The sequence below is a fragment of the Vanacampus margaritifer genome, chromosome 7, assembly GCF_051991255.1.
Source record: "Vanacampus margaritifer isolate UIUO_Vmar chromosome 7, RoL_Vmar_1.0, whole genome shotgun sequence".
NCBI classification, from domain to species: Eukaryota; Metazoa; Chordata; class Actinopteri; order Syngnathiformes; family Syngnathidae; genus Vanacampus; species Vanacampus margaritifer.
This window is the reverse complement of record NC_135438.1, coordinates 23,625,237-23,647,648: the sequence shown is the minus strand read 5'-3', so window position 1 is coordinate 23,647,648 and position 22,412 is coordinate 23,625,237. Positions and strand designations below refer to the sequence as shown.

At 37.8% G+C, this 22,412-nt stretch overlaps 1 protein-coding gene across 7 annotated transcripts in view; it reads right to left on the bottom strand.

Moving 5' to 3' along the window:
• Positions 1-22,412, bottom strand: part of sh3pxd2aa (SH3 and PX domains 2Aa) — a 118,339-nt gene that overhangs the window by 58,251 nt on the left and 37,676 nt on the right. For all 7 annotated transcript variants that reach the window (XM_077570918.1, XM_077570919.1, XM_077570922.1 and 4 more), the window contains exons 3-5: positions 14,918-14,993; positions 13,265-13,341; positions 8,012-8,103 (exon numbers count right to left, since the gene is read on the bottom strand). In XM_077570918.1, the coding sequence (XP_077427044.1) occupies positions 8,012-8,103; positions 13,265-13,341; positions 14,918-14,993 (245 nt within the window). The remainder of the gene's footprint in view (positions 1-8,011; positions 8,104-13,264; positions 13,342-14,917; positions 14,994-22,412) is intronic.

Below are 22,412 nucleotides of genomic sequence, written 5' to 3'. Positions count from 1 at the left end.
GAGAGGAGGGTCCATCGGGAAGTCGAATCTCGGATTCAGGAGGAGCAGTGTGGTTTTCGTCCCGGCCGTGGAACAGTTGACCAGCTCTACACCCTCGGCAGGGTCCTCGCGGGTGCATGGGAGTTCGCCTAACCAGTCCACATGTGCTTTGTGGACTTGGAGAAGGCGTTTGACCGTGTCCCTCGGGGAGTCCTGTGAGGGGTGCTTCGGGAATAAGGGGTATCGAGCCCCCTGATACGGGCTATTCGGTCCCTGTATGACCGATGTCAGAGTTTGGTCCACATTGCCGGCAGTAAGTCGAATTTGTTTCCAGTGAGGGTTGTACTCCGCCAGGGTTGCCCTTTGTCACCGATTCTGTTCATAACTTTTATGGACAGAATTTCTAGGCGCATCAGCAAAATCAGCACCTCCAAATCCAAGACCATGGTCCTCAGTCGGAAAAGGGTGGAGTGCCCTCTCCAAGTCGGGGATGAGATCCTGCCCCAAGTGGAGGAGTTCAAGTATCTTGGGGTCTTGTTCACGAGTGAGGGTAGGTTGGAGCGGGAGATCGACAGGCGGATCGGTGCAGCGTCTGCAGTGATGCTGACTCTGTATCGGTCCGTTGTGGTAAAGAAGGAGCTGAGCTGGTCGATCTACGTTCCTACCCTCACCTATGGTCACGAGCTGTGGGACCGAAAGAACAAGATCCCGGATACAAGCGGCCGAAATTAGTTTCCTCTGCAGGGTATCCGGGCTTTCCCTTAGAGATAGGGTGAGAAGCTCGGTCATCCGGGATGGACTCAGTGTCGAGCCGCTTTTTTACAGTACAGTACATTTTTTTAATTTTAACTGAAATTACTGTATCAATGACTAAAAGATGCAGCCACATTTCTATTAGTTTAACATTTTTTTCCCACTTTTATACTTTTAACAAGAGAGAAAACATTTTTTTATTGTACATTTAGAACAGATATAAAAAAATTAATTAAATCGTGAGTTAACTACTGAAGTCATGCGATTAATTACGATCCAAAATTTTATCGCCTGACACCGCTAAAATAACTCTTTCACTTCACATATATACATATACATATATACATATACATATATAACAGTTGGATTCAGCGATGGTGGGGTGGTCATGCTTGCACCCCATTTCTGACCAATGGACACAAGCTTAACTCTTTCACTGCCAGACGTTTTCAGAAACGGGTTGTCCCCACTGCCAGCCGATTTAAGCATTTTGAGTGATCTTTCAAGGTCCACAGAAAATGTTGTGTTTGGACTATGGAAACGCACATACTACCAAATGAAAGACTGGACTCTCAGATTTCATCAGAAAAAAAAAGTTTGTTTCTACCTTATTCCGTTCTTCAGTAATCAACAATAGAAAATGGTTAGTTTCATGCACTCTAGTGAATTGTACACTTCTTTTTGTCCATGAATGATGCCACAAACACCTAAATAGTGCTTTACTTCTGTAAAACACTTTCACCAACAATGAAAAAGTGTTTTTTGATTGCAAAATACGTTTATTTCCATTCAACAGTGTAACAATTTGACAAAACAATTTCGCAAACCATTTACAAAAGTGTGCAACTGTGGTACTACTTACAATTATGTGGATGTTTCAAATACAGTTTTTCCTTTTGTAACGCTCTCCTGCGTGCAAGGAGACGCCAGGACTCGCACAACAGTTTACTTTCACTTTCGCATTGGTCCGTTTTGCGTGCAAACGTTACACTTTCTTGATGGCCTTTTTTTCCGGGGAATAAAATGCAAGTAGCAGACTGTACACACTTCCTCCGATGAATATGCATTGGACTCGGGGCACTCTCCGTCGTCCGATCGAACGTCCGCCTGTGCGTGCTCGGTTATGCTCCGCGTTACGACACCGTCATAGCCGCCGCGTCAGCGGTTCCAATTTCGCCGTCAAGCTCGGATTCACCTTCATCATCATCGATGATGATCATCGTCGTCATCAATGTACTATTTTAGCGTTGGTCGATGCCTTTCGTCTTGTAAGTGTAGAGCTGCTTGCAAACGCTCGCCATTGCCCGTTCCCTCCTCCATCTAGCTCCATCTAACGTCTTCTACTGCCGCGTCAATGCTTCCCAACCACGGAGTCACCACCCTCATCTTCATCATCGATGATGATCATCGTCGTCAACAATGTGCTCTTTCAGCGATGCTTTTGGTCTTTGAAAAAAACAGCTCGGGCGTGAGCTCCTCACGACCGGCCGCCATTTTTCCTTTGTCTTCCATTCTCATCTCCTGCTCGACGCTCTAGCTCCACCTCTACTGACGCCCACCCGATCTTGTCAAAAGAGAGTCATCGCTGCCCTCTAGGGGCCAAAAATAGTCATTAGGCAAACAATCTGCAGCCACTCCACTAAGGCAGTTCAGATCTCTTTCTCGTTGAGTATCAAACAAAACGAAATCATTGTAACGGCATGAAGCTACAACTGCTGTGATTGAGATGGGTCAATAAATGCTTTCACGTGAGTGCACACACTTCCAAACGTAGGCACAAAAACACCTCCCACTGGTCTCAAGCTCTGCTGACCACATGCTTTAAAGTGTTTAACCGCGTCAGTGCCATGCTGGACATTCCTCGTATGTTGTGCTACAGTCCCTCAAGTGAGTGCTATCGATCCCTTGCAGCATGAGGAATGAAACAGCTTATCCATTAAGGTTGAGACGGTCTGTCGCTTCTCCGCTACTTACAGCAGATGGAGAGCAACAGACAGATGAAGAACAAGGGAGATGAAAGTAACAAGACTGAAAAAGAGGAGGAGAAATGTCAGGGGCCGAGAGACATAATTGTGAGAAGAGAAGGAGTACAGAAGAAAAATGTGCCTGAGGATTCTGTGTAAAATAGAGACAGCATGCTTACACCAAAATGTCTGTCTGTCATTCACATACAATTAATCAGCAATATTTCATATTTCTGAAGGAGTCGACAACAACTCAAGAAAATGAGATGTTTTGCCACAGTCGTGTAGTTACCAGCACGTTCCCACACTGTTGTGTTTCCGTTTCGCTTCATTAATTAACTGAAAATCTCAAGAATTTGATGACACTCAACTGTTTTATAATTAACAAATGCTGGCACGAGTCCCACCCCCCACCCCCAAACTTGTCAACATGAGGCCTCATTAAATAAAAGGAAATGTAGTGGTATACAGTACAGTCAGCTGATACCAGCATCAGATTGGAGCGTGTGAGGTTCTTAAATTAAATAAACCAAGGCCATGTTTCATCATGTGTGAATTATTTCAAAGTGGATAAAGTAAACATACTTGCTAGGGGTGTGCCCCAAAAAATATTCTCATAAGAATCACGATTCTCATTTAGTATAATTCAAAATCGATTTTAACTGTCCCAAAATCGATTTTATTTAAATTATTTTATACCGTCTTGCCCTTGTTTGTGTGTGCCTTTATTGGGAGCGCTGTTCATGTTGTACACAAATTGGCAACATAGGGGCAGTGTGGTTCCGCACGTTCTAATACACTGTTAAGTTGTAGCCACATTAGAGAGTAGAAGGAAATAGTCACGATCAAGGTACTCAATTTAACACAAGTTGTTTTTTGCAGCGTATGAAGAGCATATGCCGGTGAGTAATGTTAAGATGCTTCTCTGTAAACATTATTGAAGAGTTTTGTATGAATAGCCGTTCTTTTGAATCATAATAGTGCCATGAGTAGTGCGCTAATTAGCATTAGCGAGTAGATCATGACGATTCTTTGCACATCTCTAAATTGAAGCAAAAATCATTGTCAACCAAATCATTTTGAATCAAACATCGTTCTGAATCGAAAATCTATTCTGAATCGAATCGGAATCGAATCATGAGACAGTCAAAGATTCCCACCCCTAATAATTGCCCGTATGTGTATGTCCAAAATAGTTTGAACAAGAGCTGCTTTTGTAAGCACAGTTAAGTATGTTTTTTCAGCACAACTGTTGAAGTCCACCAAATTTTACATCCCTTCACCCTGACAAGCTAAAAGCTAATATTCATGAAGAAATTAACATTTAGCAACACGTCTTTTCTCTTTGCTCAACTCACTTTGCACATAGCTCCTTGTGCAAAGATGCCGCAAGATGGTGGCAAATCACTACATGAAGCTCTTCAACTCACATCAACATAGTTCCTTGAGACCAAGATGCCACAAGATGGTGCAGAAGTCGTCATGTTTATATTAGACAATGCTTTTGGCCTGAGCACAAAGACAGCAAATTGAGTTTTGCAGTGATAAATAGAGGACCAAATAGGTAAAATTAATTTCCTCATTTTGTGTTTGTGTTTATTGAACATAAAAACACAAAGCAAAAAAATTGGAATATAAGGTCAAACTAAAACATTTAAAAGAAGATAAACCTTTAAACGGACATCATTGGGCAGTAGGAAGAAGTAAAAAAAAAAAACGTATACTGTATTCTTACCCCGTATACTTTGTATATTTGGACTTGCTTCATATCAACACCATAATACGTTTGCTAAATAGTATATCCCAATGGAAAAAAAAACATATTAACCTAAACATTTTGTTGTTGCATGCAAACTCATGAGCCCAACTGCACATGTACAAAAGCTAAATGTCGCTTAATGACACTAAAAATGCTCTTTTGCTTGTGTCAGTTTGGATCTTTGAAAATATCAAAACAATTGCCACAGTATTTTGGATTTTACGGCCATTATGCTTTTTTCTCACCATAAGCACAACTGTATAGACAACTGCACTTTGTATTTTCGCATTTGTATTTACAATTTCAGTCCATTATTCTTTATTCTCTGTGTTGTGTGTTTTCTTGAGTGGTGTTACACATTACATTGCAATGCATAAAAAATATATCCAAAAAAGATTTACAAAAATACATTTTTAACAATAACATTGATGAAAACACAGATGTCCTTGTATGAATAAAAATTCAACACAAACACCACCAAGGTACAGTATGATGGGTTAATATTACTCAATTGTTAGCCATCCTTCTCAGGTTTAAAAAAAAATCTTCTCTCATAGAACTTGGGACACCTGCTAGCAGAAACTATTAAAATACGCATGCACACTTTGAATCACACACATTCCCAGATGACTTATAATAATTTTGCAGATGCATTAAGGGTAGATATTGAAAGTAGCACGTTCAATATAGCCTTGCCTGAGGTTGAGTCCACTGGCGCATGACTCATGAAAAACTAGTAGTAAATAGCCAAATCACTGGTGTATTTCTACTCATCAAACTAATGGCATCTCTGTGCAATACAGAGAAAGACAAAGAGGTTCTATAGTTGTTAGACCGGCAGCTGACTTGGTCGTGTTAAGTGCAAAATACTACTTTGAATTCACAGCCACTCCGCCGGGGAACATGGAAAGCAATGTGTTCAGCGAGTCTCTGAATGTCTCACAGTGTGTGAGTTGCTGATTGACTTTCTCAAACAACATTAAACAAATATTAATAGCAGACATATATGCTCTTCTCTAATGTATACTGTACACCAGCAAACACATGAAAAAAAATGAAAAAAGTCCCCCTTGTGTTGAACTCCATACATGGGCTAAGAATTAGTACAAAGGTGAAAACAAGCAAATACAGTATGAGTTTGGCTCATTACTCGTGTTATGCAAAGGCATTTATTCATTCTTTAGACACTGGACAATATTTGAAGATATCATGTCACTATTTCTCTTGAGCGCTGACATAAAAGCAACCCCAAAGTTACCAAGAAATTAATCCCATAAAGTCAATTTACATGAACTACTATGATCCCTTCAGTGATCCTATAAGGGCCTGACCGATTAATCGGCCACTGACTATAATTGGCCGATAATTGCCCTTCAAAAATCGGCCAAAACAATTGGCCAATTGGGCTAAATGGCCGATTATTTTCCCCTTTACATTATCATCCAAGAACACCGAAGATTCTGATGCTGTGAAAGTACCCTGAGTGCACTATTTTGTTTGCGTAGCATTAAAGTTTCATTGATTGATTAATTAGCAACTAGCAAGTGTGTAGCATATGTTATTCTGGTTATTCTGTTGTCCCTAAGCGTCCTTTAATATGTTTGATGACACCCCAGTTGGAGTTAAGAATTACATCCAAGGTATATTTAAACACAAAACATTCTTCGTTTTAAAAACTTTGCTAGGCTAGCTCTAATGCTAAAAGCAAAGGATGGATCCCATTCAAATGCTAACAGGAATTTAGCATAGACTTCGGGAGTGTTCTTCCTTCAAATAACGAATATTCATGCACAAATGCTGTGGGAACACATATCCACAGGTAAGATAACACTACATTAAGGCACAGATCCTTCCCAATGTGTAAAAAACAAGTTATTTAAATAGAATTCAATTGCAATGTTCTTCTGTACTCACTTTACATGTGTACACCATGGATGCATTAAATTAATTTTAAGCATAAATAATCGGCAGCTTAATCAGCAATCTGTATTTTTTTTCTGCCAAAAATCGGTATCGGCATCGGCCCAAAAAAATGCATATCGGTCGGACCCTAGTCCTGAGCACAGATACTAAAAGCCTAGGTAATCAATTTCAGTTGAATAACAATCACCTGTGCCTTGAATCAACAACTGCGTGTCTGTCGGACAAATGACATTGCGAGGTAAGCGTATGCACGCATTATTGATGCTCCAAATATGAGGCTTCATCTCGCACAACTCCTGACATGATCAATGCAATTTCCTTACGCACCAAATTACACTAGCATAAACAGGACACTTCAGGAGCAGTGAGGGGATTTTATTTATAGAGGTGCAGGAAAAAAGGATTCATGAGATGAAAGCGGAACAGAGATAAAAAATAAATAATAATAATAATAATAAACATTGCATGGACAGTAAGGAAGAGGAAGCTGTTGATCAAAGATAGATTGCTGGCAGTGTTTGTAACCTTGAGACGTGACATCAATTAAATATAATTGAGTATGAAGCTGCAGCGCTTTACAAATGTATTAGCCCACCGGCCAAAACAGACACGTCGTGATTTTTGTGCATGCTGAGCAATTTTAGTCTACAGAAAGAAGAAGGCAAGCCAACGAGCTCAAATTTGGAAATAATTTAGAAAAGGTGAACTCACCTTGAAATGTTGAGCGCACACGGGAATTAAAGTTAAACAGATTTTATGAGAATTTCTCAAATTTTTGGTTTCGTCTCATAAATGTGTTAACATACAGGGAATAACAAGGGAGTAGGAGAGAATATCCATTACGCTTTTTGGGGGGGGGTCAAAAAGGCCAATAAGACACAAGCTGAGGTTTAACAAGAATACTTGGCTAGATAGCCTGGAGTGCATACAGGAACATTTTTTAAATGAGCAGTGTGATACTGGCATTCGAGTTGGGAGAGGAGCGAGTGACCAATTAAAAGCTACCCAAAGGGTCGATCTCCAGCTATTATAAATGTCGTACACTTTCATATCCCTCAACGCTTCTCCCTCTTGCTTTACACATCATTAAATGAGCTTGTAACAAATCTGTGGAGTGACGCTGACACGGTAATGGACAAAAGGCAAAACTTAAAATAAAAAGCTGGTATCATCCCAATGCTGACAACTGGTATTGTTACTCGCCCTCCACTAAATATGTTCATGTACTATTATGGTATTAGTATGATGTACAACAGCGCTGTATTGACAGCTAGTTGACATTTTTGGTCATGTTATTTTAAATTGTTGAGAGGACCTCACTGGCATACTGAGAAACAAAAAGGCTGTCACTCAAATTTTGTATTTAGGGGGGTTAATTAAATCCTTTCTATGATTAAAATTAATATTAGCACAACTGTCAAGGATTAGATAGGAGGATACTCATTTATCCATTGTCAAGCACCCAAAAAACTGAGATTAAGCCAAGCCCCAAGATCCCCAAAGACGCGTCGTGTCAAGTTGGCATGATGTTCGGGTCAGCTGTACCACCACACAAACACTCTAAACAACATCTGAAACTTACATAAGAGCGTCTATGTAATGTTTGCATATATTCACAGTATGAAACACTCACTCGACGGGGGGGTTGAGGTCCTCAGCTTTTGTCTCAAAGAAGCGCAGCACCTCTTCACTCTGTGAGATTTGAGGGGGGAGTCGCACAAGTGCCTAAACAGAGAAGGATTACAATAAGCAATGGAGTTTATTCAACTGCATTCAAGTACATTAGAAGTATCTTAATGACATACAAACACAATATGAGGTGATCTGTCTGAAAGTTGGCACATCAAACATGAAATTACTGAATCGAATTAAACACAAATAATCAAGCTGCTCTTGCTTGGCCATGAGGTTCACCAATACTTTTAAAAGTGAGAGCTACTGTACTTCTTGGGTACTGAGTAAAGGCTTGTTACTGTAATGCATAGTATTACCAATTGTTGTGGTGGGGGTCTTGACTTTGTGTTTTTGACTGTAGGCTGAGCACTCCGCAGTCAATATAAGCAAATACCAACTTGAACGCTGAAAAAAGCCACTGCAAGTCAGAAGAGTCTCACATCCGCCATTAGCTGGCTCCATAACTGGATCTGACCAATGTGCAGCTTGTTGTTGCTCAATATTTATTAACTCTGTCTGGATTTAGTTAGTAAATAAAGCAGCCAGGAAGGGCTGATATTCACATTCACGTGAGATTGAAAAGATCTAAAAATGGCTACCCACATCAGCAAGTCGATTTTTCAAAATACTTTGTAGATTTAAGTCAACTAATTTGCTCCTAAAAACGTATAAATATGTTCTATTTTAAATGCTTTAAGTATCTCAAAGACATATTTATACGTTTTTTGTGTGTGTGTTTATGCTAGACCATCCAAAAGGCTTTGATGCAGCCTCTCAAGAACGGTTGAAGAAATTATAGTTATTACACAAACGGCCAGCAGGTGGCAGCAGAGCAAAATAGATCAACCAGGGCCATGTTGGAAAAAAAGCTAATTTACTCACAATTTTAAATGTACTTTTTTCCTGATAAAAGAAGAGACTTTCTTTTGGTAGGTTCCATGTTTTTATAGCAATAGAACACAATATTCTGTGGGTTTTGCAAAATCAGTCAAAATCACGTAAAAACAGCCGGGAGTGAATGAGTTAAAAAGCATCAGATAAAGAAGATATGCACATTTTAAATATATGACTCTCCACCAGGCACGGTGGATGACTAGTTAGCACGTCCGCCTCCCAGTGCAGAGGACGTGAGATCGAGTCCGGGCTTTGGCCTTCCTTGGGTGGAGTTTGCATGTTCTCCCCGTGCCTGCGTGGGTTTTCTCCGGGTATTCCAGTTTCCTCCCACATTCCAAAGACATGCATGGCAGGTGTTCATCTCTGTGTGTCCTGCAATTGGCTGGCAACCAGTTCAGGGTGTACCCCATTTAGTGCCCGAAGGCAGCTGGGATAGGCTCCAGCAAAATAGATGAAAATGGATGGATGGACTCTTCGCCAATTTGATCGGCTATCTTGGATCGGTATATATTTTGCATTTTCTGTTAATTTTGAGATTGGCCATCTGTGAAATATGACATTTCAGCTGCAGTGTTTCTCACATATCCATTTATCGGTATTTTTGGGGCATTTGTTGGGCAAAGCCTATGGACAGTTGCCAGGTTATTGGTATTGGAGTTTTGGATTACTGTACGCTGCAAAACTATTATGGGAAGCCACCAAAGCAGTCGTGACTGGTCAAACATTTTAGAGAGCTTAACTTTGATAATTCTGTTGCATCGTTTACAATTTTAAAGTTGTGTAAATGATCTTTGTTAAACAAATAAAGATCTCATGCACATCATTAATATGATTATTATACAATGTTAGCATCCTACTTCACGTCATACTGCCCTGCAGTTGGGGCTCATAAAGCCGCAGGTTCTTTATTGAAATGATTTTGAAAAAGTTCCAATTTAAGGATTTACAGCAGTTGAAAATTGATTTACAGTATGTTTTGAACGTAGCTATATTGTTAATCAAGATCAGGCACTGCTCCTAAATTAAGACATTAGTTAATTAATTTCTTATTTAATTTATTATTTCTTTACTACATTGGAGCATGGCAAACTTAAGATCTTTTTTTTCTTTTTTCTACTCACTGATCAGCCCCAACAATCCTTATTTTATAAAGTCAAATAAATCTACACGTAAGTTTTGACATCTTGGATTTAGTTCCCTTGAAAAATAGTTCATTGACTGTCAAAAGTTTTCCGGAAGAAAAAACCCAAAAACGAAACTTTGTTCATAATCAATTTACTCATTTGCCACTGATATCTTGCTGCATGTTCCCTGGCAAAGCCAAACCACAATAGGAGATCATATTTCACAGTAACCATCCATATTTAATGGTCTGGCGCTTCAACAAAGATACAGGACATGCTTACAGTTTTGTAGATTAAAGCTAAGGTAAGCAACAAACTGTATGCTGAATGTTGGATTGTGTTGAAATCTGAGTAACATTCCTATTACAGTCATAGTGTGCTATAGTATTAAAAGAGGCTTGTGGTTTTGACTAAAGAGTGAGTATCTCAGCGTGTACCCAAGGCTGGATGGACTCAGCATCCCACAATCTCCAGAGAGCAGATGCTTTGAGAACACTGGGTAATTACTCTTCCTCTCTGTTGTTTGCCTTGTCAACAGGATGTAGGAAATAAACAGTGTGACACGTCAGTACTGGGTGGATAAAAAAATAAAATAAAAACTGTCTCACTATAGCAACTTTAAACATAATAGTGCTTCAGGTTATTTAGGTATGAGTAAGGATGTAACTAATAATACTAAACTTGCTTTTATATGAAATGCATCTGAATTTTCAACTTTATCAATAATTATTTTTGATAATCAATGAATGATTTGGATAGCTTTTTGATGTAAAATTGTAAAAATACTGCAAATTTTAGGTTCACACTAAATTTTATCCGATTTCTGTAGTCCCCCATAAAAGCAAAAGCAAAATAAAACATTTGCATGTTTTTGCATTGGAAAACAATGATCAACATTTTTGCCTATTTCGAGTACATGTTACAAACCAAGCCAATAACAGAATCATAATTTATGTCACTTTGAAATCATGTCATGTTTCTGAATTACAATTAAAGCATGTTTTTTAATCCAATTAATCAACAAAATAATCAACAGAATAATTAGCAGATTAGCAAAACAATTGGTTCTTGCAGCCCTACTCATCTCATTTATCGAGTTATTACTGTATCTTGTGTTGACTATAATGCCCTGGGAAATATGATTTTTTTTCTTACTCAATAGTAGCTGTCTATATTGTCAGTATCATATAAATGATCTGTGTTTTTACATTGTGTTCGCGTTGGCAGAAGAAGACTAATTCCGATCTGAAGATGTCCGATTCCAATCCTAAAGCTGGATTTACACTGTATGGTGTAAGTGACACAATTTCGATTTTCTGCTCTCAAGTGGCACCATTTAGAAATGCATTATGGCAGCAAGATAAAAGAAAAGAGAATGGAAAAATACATCAAACCCATTGTAAATCTAATTCTATATTTTTAGTGCTATGACACCAGTGGTCATGGCCACGGCAGCCCGGTTTGCCCGAAACATCATGCACTGTGGGGTTTTGGACTTTTTTTTTTTCTCTCTATTCAAGTTTCGCTTTTGTTTTCTCACAGTACGGTATCTGTGAGGGGCAGCAGGGGGCATGGGGCATCTCAAAGGTGCACGACAGATGCCCGTACGTTTCTTCCCAGCCCACCACATTCTGATGAAGTGCTCACACTTTTCATGTGAAGTTTTTGTGGAGCTGGCTGAATCGAAGGAGGCTCCACTAGGCTCAACTTCAAAGTTGGGGTGAAACTGCAAATCTCTCTCTTGTACCAAAACATGCAAAAGAGCCTGTTAATATGTTCGTATATGCCCCTAAACATGAAGCTTTATGAGCAGGTATGCCACAGTGATTGTAGATAAATGAAAGACATGGCTTGGCTTGAGAAAAGTTGTAGAAAGCGACACCGGGAAATAAATACTGCTCGATACGTCTTTGTCAGGTTTAGTTGCCCTTACATCATTTTACTCTAAGGGTTCTCATCTGCAGCGTGACTGCTGTGGTAAATGTTTTGACACTTTAAAACTCTCACTGGACATTCATGGCAATCACGTGCCCTGGTTGACCTGATAACAATGAAGGATACATGATTGAATATAGTCAGCCAAGGCCAAATAATTGGTATGGAAATTAGTATTTGTGTCATTCATGCTTTATTGATTACTTCTGTGTTGTTGACGCTTGTGGAGTTGTTTCATATGTTCTGTCAGTGTAAACACAACCATTTTGGATAAGTGTCACTTGTTAATAGAAGGTAAAAATTATGGAGGACCAAAACTGCCACAATTAAAAATAAATAAATGACTAAATAAATAAATGCATAAAAGTGAAAAGAAAAACGGATATAAAAATTAAATACAAAACATAAATATATATATATATATATATATATATATATATATATATATAAGTAAAAAATAAATACAAAATGAAAAACAAGATTCAAAAAATAAAATTAAATATAAAAATAAATGTTGAAATAAATGCAAAAATAAATATATAAATAGAATTAATATCAATCAATAAATAAGCCCAACCCAAGACACGCCTAAATTAGGACCACCCCCTCATTTGAATAACATTTTGACCTGACAGAGCATCTGCAGCATGAAATAAATAAATGTGAGAGCAGAGCATTTTTATTTATTGATTGATATTGATTAATTCTATTTATATATTTATTTTTGTATTTATTTTGACATTTATATTTGTATTTGTTTATTTAGGGATGTATATTGTTTTTGTTGTTTTTATTTACATTTATATTTATTTTTGCATTTAATTTTGTAATTATATTTTTTATATCCATTTTTATTTTCATTTTTATTCATTCATTTATTTATTTAACCATTTATTTGTTTATTTTGGCAGTTTTGATCCTCCATAAAAAATGAGGATGTGTGCAATGTACATTACATCGTACTTAGGCAGTTGGACCCACAGTGTAAATCCAGTCTAAACGTTTAAAACATGCAAATTTGAACAGTTGTTTACATAAATGAATCTTATACTTCAAGATCCGAGGACAACATAAAATGTTAAAGCTCAGTGCATTTTCGAAACATTACCCATGACTAATAACTGTATCCAAACCACATATCCTATGTCTGAAGCATGTGAAAGGACAACAGGGCCATGAACTTTAACCTCACGCAGACTGTTGATACTCCCCAGTGTCAGATGAGGAAGTGAAGGATGTTTACAATAAGGTTTCTTTACCCTGCAGTAGTCGTCAATGAAGCGCAGTCGTTTCATGGCCACGTCTCGCACATGACTCCTTCGGAAGAGAATTTTACCTGCATGAGAGCACGTTTAGGAAAGATCAGCATTTTAACCGAGAAAAGAGAAAAGTTCAGATAAACAATCAACCACTTGCTCAAAAAATACAGCAAATGAAATCAGGCTTGGCTGAGTGGACGTTTTCAAGTGCATGTAAAACTCAGGCCCACCAGGAGATGTCAGCAAGGGTTGGCTGTGAGCCGCCATGGTCACAGCAATATTCAGTCCCATGTAAACACAATGTTAAGCTAAACAGTTCTTAAAGATTTCACGATGGCCACAGTTTGTGCTAAGGAACTAATTATTCAAAATGCTGTTTAATTGATCTAAACCATGTCATGGAACCAATTATGCTCACATTGGTACCAATGTATTTGCTGCCATGCCTGAGTTCAAGAGGTTGTAGGTTTTATTTATACAGAGACAGAATCTCTTGAAGGAGGAGGAGAGTTTGAGGAGAGATGAAAATAATTTAGTCAACGCTGGGTCTTGACTGCAGGCTTTAAAACGAGTGTTTATTAAAACACACAGGCACAATCATTTTAATTCCCTGAGAGGTAAAGAAAACCAACATGATGATCTTTTATATGCATTTTCTGATTTGGGCACAAAAAAATATCAATTTCCGATTACTCTGCCGTTTATTTAAAAAATATATTTTCAAAGCATAAAAGCATTTTTTTTAAAAAACAGTAAGGACAAATACTGACTGTTCGTGTGCGTTTTGGCCTCTTGGGGGCAGTGTTGTGCCGTGCATCCGTGGTGTACACACTTAAAATGAGTACAGATGAAAGTTATTGGTCTGTACTCCGATTGCATTCTATTAAAAATAACTAGTTTTTCACACATTGGGTTGAATTTGTGCCTTTGTGTAGTGTTATCGTACATGTGGGTATGTGTTCCCACAGCATTTATGTGTGAATATTCGTTATTTGAAGGAAAAGCACTCCCGAAGTCTATGCTAACTTCCTGTTAGCATTTGAATGGGATCCTCCCTTCGCTTTCAGAATTAGCACTGGGCTAGCGATGTTTTAAAAACGAAGCATGTTTTGTATTTAAATATACAGTGGATGTAATTCTTATCGTCGTGTGTTTAATTTTACAGCTAATTTCATTTTACGGTAGTAGCATGCGAGATGCACGCAACGCAATACATCAACGTGATTAGCAGAGCCACTGAACTTTTCTGCCCACGACGCTGAGCCACAAACAGCACTATTGATCACTGCTACTCTCATGTGGGTTGGCATGAGCCTGAATGTCAGGTGGTGACTACAACAGAGGAGACAAGCATGTGTGGCATGCCTTGGATCAATGCGAGGATGTGTACAGCACAGACACACCAATCCATGTGATTAAATAATCCAAGCATGCATAACCAAACGTTTGGGAAGCGAGCCTTAAAAAGATGAATGCTCAAGATATTGTAGGGCTACAAACACATGGGAGATTATTAAGTCATGGGCAGCATCTTGTCAGCAGTAATTCGTACCTACACATGTGCAGAGCAAACTGACATTGGTGCCTGGCTCACATTGACGCACTGCGCATACATTATTAATATGGGAGTCTGTACAGAGAGCAAGCTATTACCTGGGAGAAAGGGGATTATCCTCTTCTTTGGGTCTTTTTGGCCGCCCTCAATTGGAAACTTGTCAAGTATCTGCATCTAGAAAAAAAGAAAACACACATTTTGGTCAAAAGCTCTTTTTGGTCGTGGTAGATAATCAGGTTCTGTAAAAGATAAATTCAGTCAGCAGAAACTGGTACACACTGTAAAAAAACGAAATCTTAAGTAAGATATGATTTCTCAAATTTTACCTAAATTTGCTTATATTGAATTGAAAAAATAATAATATTCAAATAAGATTGTCAGACAAGATCATTCTGCTTATATTAAGATACTTATTACTTAATTGTCTTATTTGATCAAGCAGTCTTAGTCTTAAGAGTGTTAAGAGACAGTTTTAAGTACTGTGAGGTTTAAAACAAACATTTTCCACATTGTAAGATGACTAACCAACCTCAAAAGCCCTGCACTGGGGTTTTATAAATTGAAATTTCATATTTTAAGATTTTGCATAATCTAGTAATAAGATAAATGGAAAAAATACAAGTGTGAAAACAATCAAACAAAAGTGCAGTATAGCACTTTATTTTAATCATTTTTTTCTTGTAAAAATCATCAGTTTGTGGTTTTGTTATATTTACTAGGCTCATTTTCCCCCTAAGTTTCCATTAAATATAGTACCAGCTCAGTGGTCTAGTCGTAGAGTGTCTACCCTCACACTGGGAGGTTGTGGGTTCAATCCCTGGCTTGGTCATACCAAGTGCAATTAAAAATCGAACCTGTTATCTCCCTGCTTGACACTCAACTTAATGTGCAAATAAAGATTGGCACTTCATGCTCTGTTCCAGTACTTTTTTCCCCCATGATTATATAAAAAATGTTTTAAGAATGTTTGCCTTGACTTGATGCTTAGAATAGATATTTTCATCTTATTCTAAGCAACAATAAAAGCCATTTATTCTTTAATATGAGTGTTTCAGGCCTATTTTAACATTTAACTAATTGTTTTGCAGCTTAGAATAAGTGTTTAAAGCTTATTTTAAGATTAATACAGTATAGATCTACACATTTTTCTTATTTCAAGAAATCGAAGTTTATAAAATGATGTTACTGCACTGGTAATTTCACTTGTTTCTAGTACATTTACACTAATAACAAGTGTATTTTTATCAAATATTAAGGAGACGTGTTTTTGCAGTGCCTTTACATGATGGATTATGACCAGTGAACATAAAATAACTCAAATGAGACAAATATCCTTATCAAAACATTTTTCAACTAGCAAGCTGACAACACAACTTAGTAGTAATGATGAACTGTGGGACATAGGGATAGTCCAATCCGATCCAAAAACTCGGTATCGGATTGTTTTTTATTAGAACCAGTCCGATCCAAAACTTAAGCCCAAACTATATCACATGCCATAGCACACAGATCAGCGGTCACCATGGTTGCCACATGCCGTGTATAATAATAATAATAATAATAATAATAATAATAATAATAATAATAATAATAATAATAATAATAATAATAATAATAATAATAATAATAATAATAATAATAATAATAATAATAATAATAATAATAATAATAATAATAATAATAAGCCGCTGACCCAAAGAGCACACGCATCTGTTTCAGTCTCGACTTTCAAAAGTCTTGCTCTTGTCTCTGTCTCGATGCTCTCAAGTGTCTATAATTTTTTGGCCCACAGTTGGTGTGGTCTTGACGACAACACTAACTGCTACTGTACATAATTTATTTCATCCTATGTACAATGACTTCATTTGAGTTTACCATTAAATAACCTTGACAAAAGTGGCATTACAACACATTTAACTGTGGAACATACATTCTAAAGACAGATCGGTATGTTTTTTTCCAGGGCCGATTAGTAGTCAAGGATGCAGATACCAATATTTGGAGCCGATAATCATTTTTTCACTAAAAGAGAAAATATTGGCAGCAAAAATTTAAATCATACAAACTCTAGCACTTATTAATTATATTATTTTTAAGCATATGTTTATTGAACAATGTTTAGGGTTCATAAAATATTGGAATGTAAAAAAAAACTTAGTAAATAGACTTTTTTTTTAAAAAATCTAACAAAAAGTTCAGGGATCTTCCAGGGACAGTAGCATGTCTTCAAAATTTTAATAAAATCTTAAAGTAAATAGCTCCCTATTGTTTGCTACAGTAAATAACGTTTTTTTAAATTTCAAAATATCTGAAGTATTACAATTTTACATATCTTAGTTTTAATTTCAAAGAAAAACAGAAGATGCAGAGAGTTTCCAGGGTCAGAAGCATCTAGGAAAACTTCAATAACTAGTTCACTGATTTTTATTTTTTTTCCTGAACACTTTTTAAATGAATCTATTATCGGCCATATAATTCTTCAAAATAGCTGATGCCGATATCCGTCTAAATGCTGAATATGGACGCCGATAATCAGTCTATCCCTCAAACATTAATTTGAAGTCCTCGTGTGTGTTCTTCCACGTAATCCGAGCAATATTGGCCAAGGGAGAAGTACCAGACGTTTGTGGGAGTTAAACAAGCTGTCATTGAAAGAAAATGCTCCGCGACACAAACGTGGTGCGAGAAGCGCTGACGCTGATCTTGGCCGTTGAGTGAGAAAGGCAGAAAATGGCAAATGACGAGGGACAAAAAAGAAGCCGAATAGGTCAGTGGGTGCAAATGAGCGAGTCGGGCCTTATTGTGTTTACAGATTTTCACCCCTCAGATCAATCAACTGAGGCATGATTAGCGAGACAGTAAAAGGGAAAGAAAAGAGGAGCAAAACACAGGGTATTACAAAAAATGCATGTGGTATGTGCATGTTTGTGTGGAAATCAAATGATTCTTACTGTATTTGATAGTCATTCAAAATGCGGAAGTGGATCTATTGTTTGAACAAGGCTTGTAACAACTTATATTTAAATGTTTTTTTCTCCTTTACTAATTCGAATAAATCGATAAAATCGTCCAGGATATCATGGGGATCAATCAGTGAACATATAAACTATTGGGCCTGCATTCTTGTCCATTACACATATACAGAAAATGCACGTTCCTCACGCTGATGTGTAGCTGATGCCTACTTTAGCACATTCTGCTAACACATTGAAAACTGTGACAGCTTTTTAAACTCAGATTGTGTCCGAGATTAGTAGTGCCCTAAATGACATTGGAACATCTTTTTGACTACAGTACATTGTAATATGCATACTGTATGTCAAACTCAAGACGTCCTTCTTATGTTGTGGCTAGAAAAAAAAAAAGAAAAGATTTTAATGTGTGCTTTACCCACCTTTTCGATGCAATGCAATAATAATGTGATTTTGCTACGAGTATTAGAAAACGGTTTAAAATTGTGGAAAACCAAATGCAAAACTGTGATTGCTAACCTTCTCGTTCGATCCCAACCCCCATTCTATTGAAAAAAAAATACTTCAACAATAAGAGGTAAGAACATCATTAACTCATTTACTCCCATCCATTTTCACTGAAGCAACTCCCTTCATTCCCGGCTGTTTTACTGGATTTTGACTGATTTTGCAAGGCCCACAGAATATTGTGTTCTATTGCTATAAAAACATGGAACCTACCAAAAGAAAGATTAAAGTCTCTACTTTCATCAGAAAAAAAGTATATTTGTATTTGTTTCTGTTTTGCAGCAATTAGCATTAGAATATAGCTAAGTTTCATCATTATTCACCAATCTGCTTAAAACACTTGCAACATGGCCCTAGTTGATCTCTTATATTCTGCTGCCACCTGCTGGCCATTTTGGTAATAACTACCATTGCTTTAAGCAAAATCTTTAGATCAGGGGCTGCATTAAAGCCTTCTGTATGCTTGAGCATAAAAAAACAACAACATAAAAATGTATAAATACATTTTTGGGACCATGGCAATATTTAAAATAGAACGTTTTTTTTGCGATAAATGAGTGTTAACTTGCATCATCTCCGGCATGTACTGTAGAATTTTGTTCTTTAATTTTTTTTTTATTATTATTTTTATTTTATTTTTACTAAATACAAATTAAAGAATAAAAATAATAATAATTTTGATGGGAATGCTGGCAGGGTTTGATTTTCTCTGTCATGCTTTTGCTCTCACTCGTTACAGGTTTGACAAGTTAGCTGTTGGGCCACATCAGCTCATATCAACCAATTTTCTAATCAACCTCTTATTCCCCGAATTCATAACATCTCAGTGACACACTACCTCCTCCTTTCCTTTCTCACACATGAAATTTTCAGCTAATTATTCAAAATAGTCACAGCCAGCAGGTTCAAGATTGCCCTCGTCACACAATATCTCATCACAGTCGACAGATTTCTGGCAAGAAGAGGAATCTGTGTGTCCAGCCAGGCATCACAGGATCACGGAAAAGAACAGGTGGAACTATTTAGATCAGGTCACAAGCTGATAGGACAGCCCTTTAACACGCACAGCCACAAAGTTTGACTTCAGCAAAAACACCAGGAGTGTTTCATTACCAAAAGCATTAGTACAGATGGTGATTTATTATCCCCATCAGCAATTCAAAATCTGATGACAAAAAGGACACACTCCTGCCAAATCACTGCTCTACTTCTAAGAACCTAACTTTACTGTCTCCTTGGTAACCAGCACAGTGAGCGTGTGAGGAGGAGTTGTGAAGCGATGTGATTGGAGGATGCTGCAGAGCTCTGGACCACTGATACAAATGTTGGGAGTCAGGTGTGGGGGTGGAGTAGAACAGAGCTCTTTTATCTCTTATCAGAGAGACTACATGTGAGTTAGCCGGCACAATGATGCCATGTTTTTTTTTTTGGGTTGTTAGTTTGCATGTATGTGTGCATTTGCTGATAATCTCTCAGTCATTTAGACTGTCAAGTGCTGGAATAATCCAATCAAACACAAACAGGAGTTTTGCCACTAATACCCCGTAAAACAATGAGCTCCTTGTGATTTATGCTGAAGACACAATAAACAATCAGACCAAATACTTGGTTTCAAAATATATGGCGATCATAATTAAATAACAATATAACATTTGTCATTTATCAAAACATTCCTCTCACAATTTTTGAACCATTCACTGTCCCAACACATTCATCTGATGAAACTATCGTTGTACTTGTATATGATCTGATTAATAGTCAACTAAAAATATAGCATAGCATACATTAATGTGGTATACTGAAGTAAACTGTGTTGTACAGTGAAATCTAAGTCGGCGTGCTGGACTCCTCTAAGAGTGAGACAAACAGCAGCTCCTTGTTCATCCCATGCACATGCGCTAAGAATAGAGCAGCCATCCATATAAGGAGCTGTGAAAGTCTGTTGGCATCAACTCAGGGATGCCGCACAGTCCTTGGGCAGCAGATTGATTCCTTGACTTCCTGCTGCTGGTCATGTGATCGCAAGGGTTTACCCCGGGCTTAGCAGTAGCGGGGCAAATAGAATAGAAATAAACACACAAGTGTTCAAACAAACGCTGAAACAACTCATGACCAACATGACATAGGCACCCATGTGATTTGCAGTCATTCAAAAGGACTGCAGTCACACACCCATGCTCGGTAGGCGGGACATGGCATAAGGAAGTTATTTCTCTGGCTCGTAATATTTGCAGTACCCAGTTAATGATAAACCACGTTGTTCCCCACACGATCAAGCCCTTTAATCAGAGCCAAGATTGCATTATTAAAAGGAAAGCTTTAACTAACCAGGACAAAAATATAGAAAGGCTATAAAAAGCACACATTTTCCAAACATGCATTACTATATGTCTAGCAGTGCAGTATTTTGGTTTGTGTGATGAACCTTTACAAACTATAATCACTCAGTTGTACTTTGAAAATCTAAAGTGGGACCCTGGCAGTTGACTTGATTACCGGGTGTTGCTTATTTAACTTATGGCTGAGAAAAAGGAAAAAAAGTTGAACAATTCAGTTTGATGACCACAAAAAATGGTCGACACAAAAACGCACTACTCAAAACTTTTTAATTACTTTTTTTTTTTTTAACAATGTTTGGCCCCTTTTATGTTTTCGGTTGCTTTAGACTGAAAAAGGAGAAAAAATATTGTTTTTCTGTATTACTTCAAAGCAAAACTGGAGGAAATTGAGACTCAGTGCCGCTTCGGGTAACAACAACACAGCTTTTAAGTGAAATAACACTGAACAAACTTCATCACAGTACGTGTATGTCCTATCACTACTTTACAGTGACCAAGCATTTTCCACTGAATTGTCATGACTGCTTGGTGTGCATTAAAGCCTCTCCAGCTAACTTAGCTTCGCACAACTTCCTGTCTGTGTCTCATCACTAAGTGCTGAATAGTGATGACTGTGTGTAAAGCAGATCTTCTCAAATAGGGTGCGCGAGGGTTGGTGGGCTGGGGTTGCCGTACTATAATAAAGTGTAATTGCACATCCACTACAGTAGGTGGCAGTGGCAGTCACAAAAAATAATTGAGAAGCACTGGTGTAAAGTCAAGTGAGTCTTGAGGGAAATGTGAACGAAAATAAATAAAGAGCAAGCGAGTGTGACAGTCGGACAGTGGATTGTCATTCTTTTGTTTTTTTCTTTATTTTTTTGTAGTCCTTCAAGTCACAAATGCTGCTAGCCATTGAAAGAGCCTAAATGGTCGAGAGAGGCACTTGATCCGCAGAGAGAGATAGAGGGAGAGAGATAGAGATAGAGAGAGAGAGAGACATAGAGAGATAGAGATAGAGAGAGAGAGAGAGACATAGAGAGATAGAGATAGAGAGAGAGAGAGAGAGAGAGAGAGAGAGAGAGAGAGAGAGAGAGAGAGAGAGAGAAAACAATGGATTATACAAAAATTTATATAAACAGACTTTGTGCGCGGGTGATGAGTAATTGATGGAATAATCGATTCTAAAAAGTTTCAAGATATTGCTTAACAGGCATTTGTGCGATCTCTCCTCATCATCTAAAACTGATTAGCTACGGTACGGAATGAGTCCTGGTTTCTATGCACTTCAAACAATGTTGTGCTTTGGACAATATCATTTCTAACAAGTGTAACGTGATGGTGCCAAACATCAGGCAAGCACTGCACATGTGCAGCTGTCAAAAGGTCAATATGTTGGAACTTGCTGATTGCCATGCCAATATCAATACTGCATGGGAAATGATAACATATTAGACACAATACTCAACAATGATCATACACAATTACCATGTAACCCTCCTAGAATGTCAGCACTAGAAGAGTTCATTCAAATATAGTTGGCTAAGTTTGTACAAAATAATGTCTACTATTTTTCTTGTGGGACAGTGGGGGGTTAAAAATACGAGCTCTGTTGTAGAGATGTCAACACTGAAGGGTGTTTTGCCCCATCTGGTGATTCTGAGTTTCAATAATTTCATAAGACAACAGGTGCTGCAAGTTATGTCTGCCCCTAACCCCTCACTTGTCGACAACAATCCAAGGCACTTTGTGACATGGAATCTGGGGACAGGTTTCAACTGGAAAAGATCCGTCAT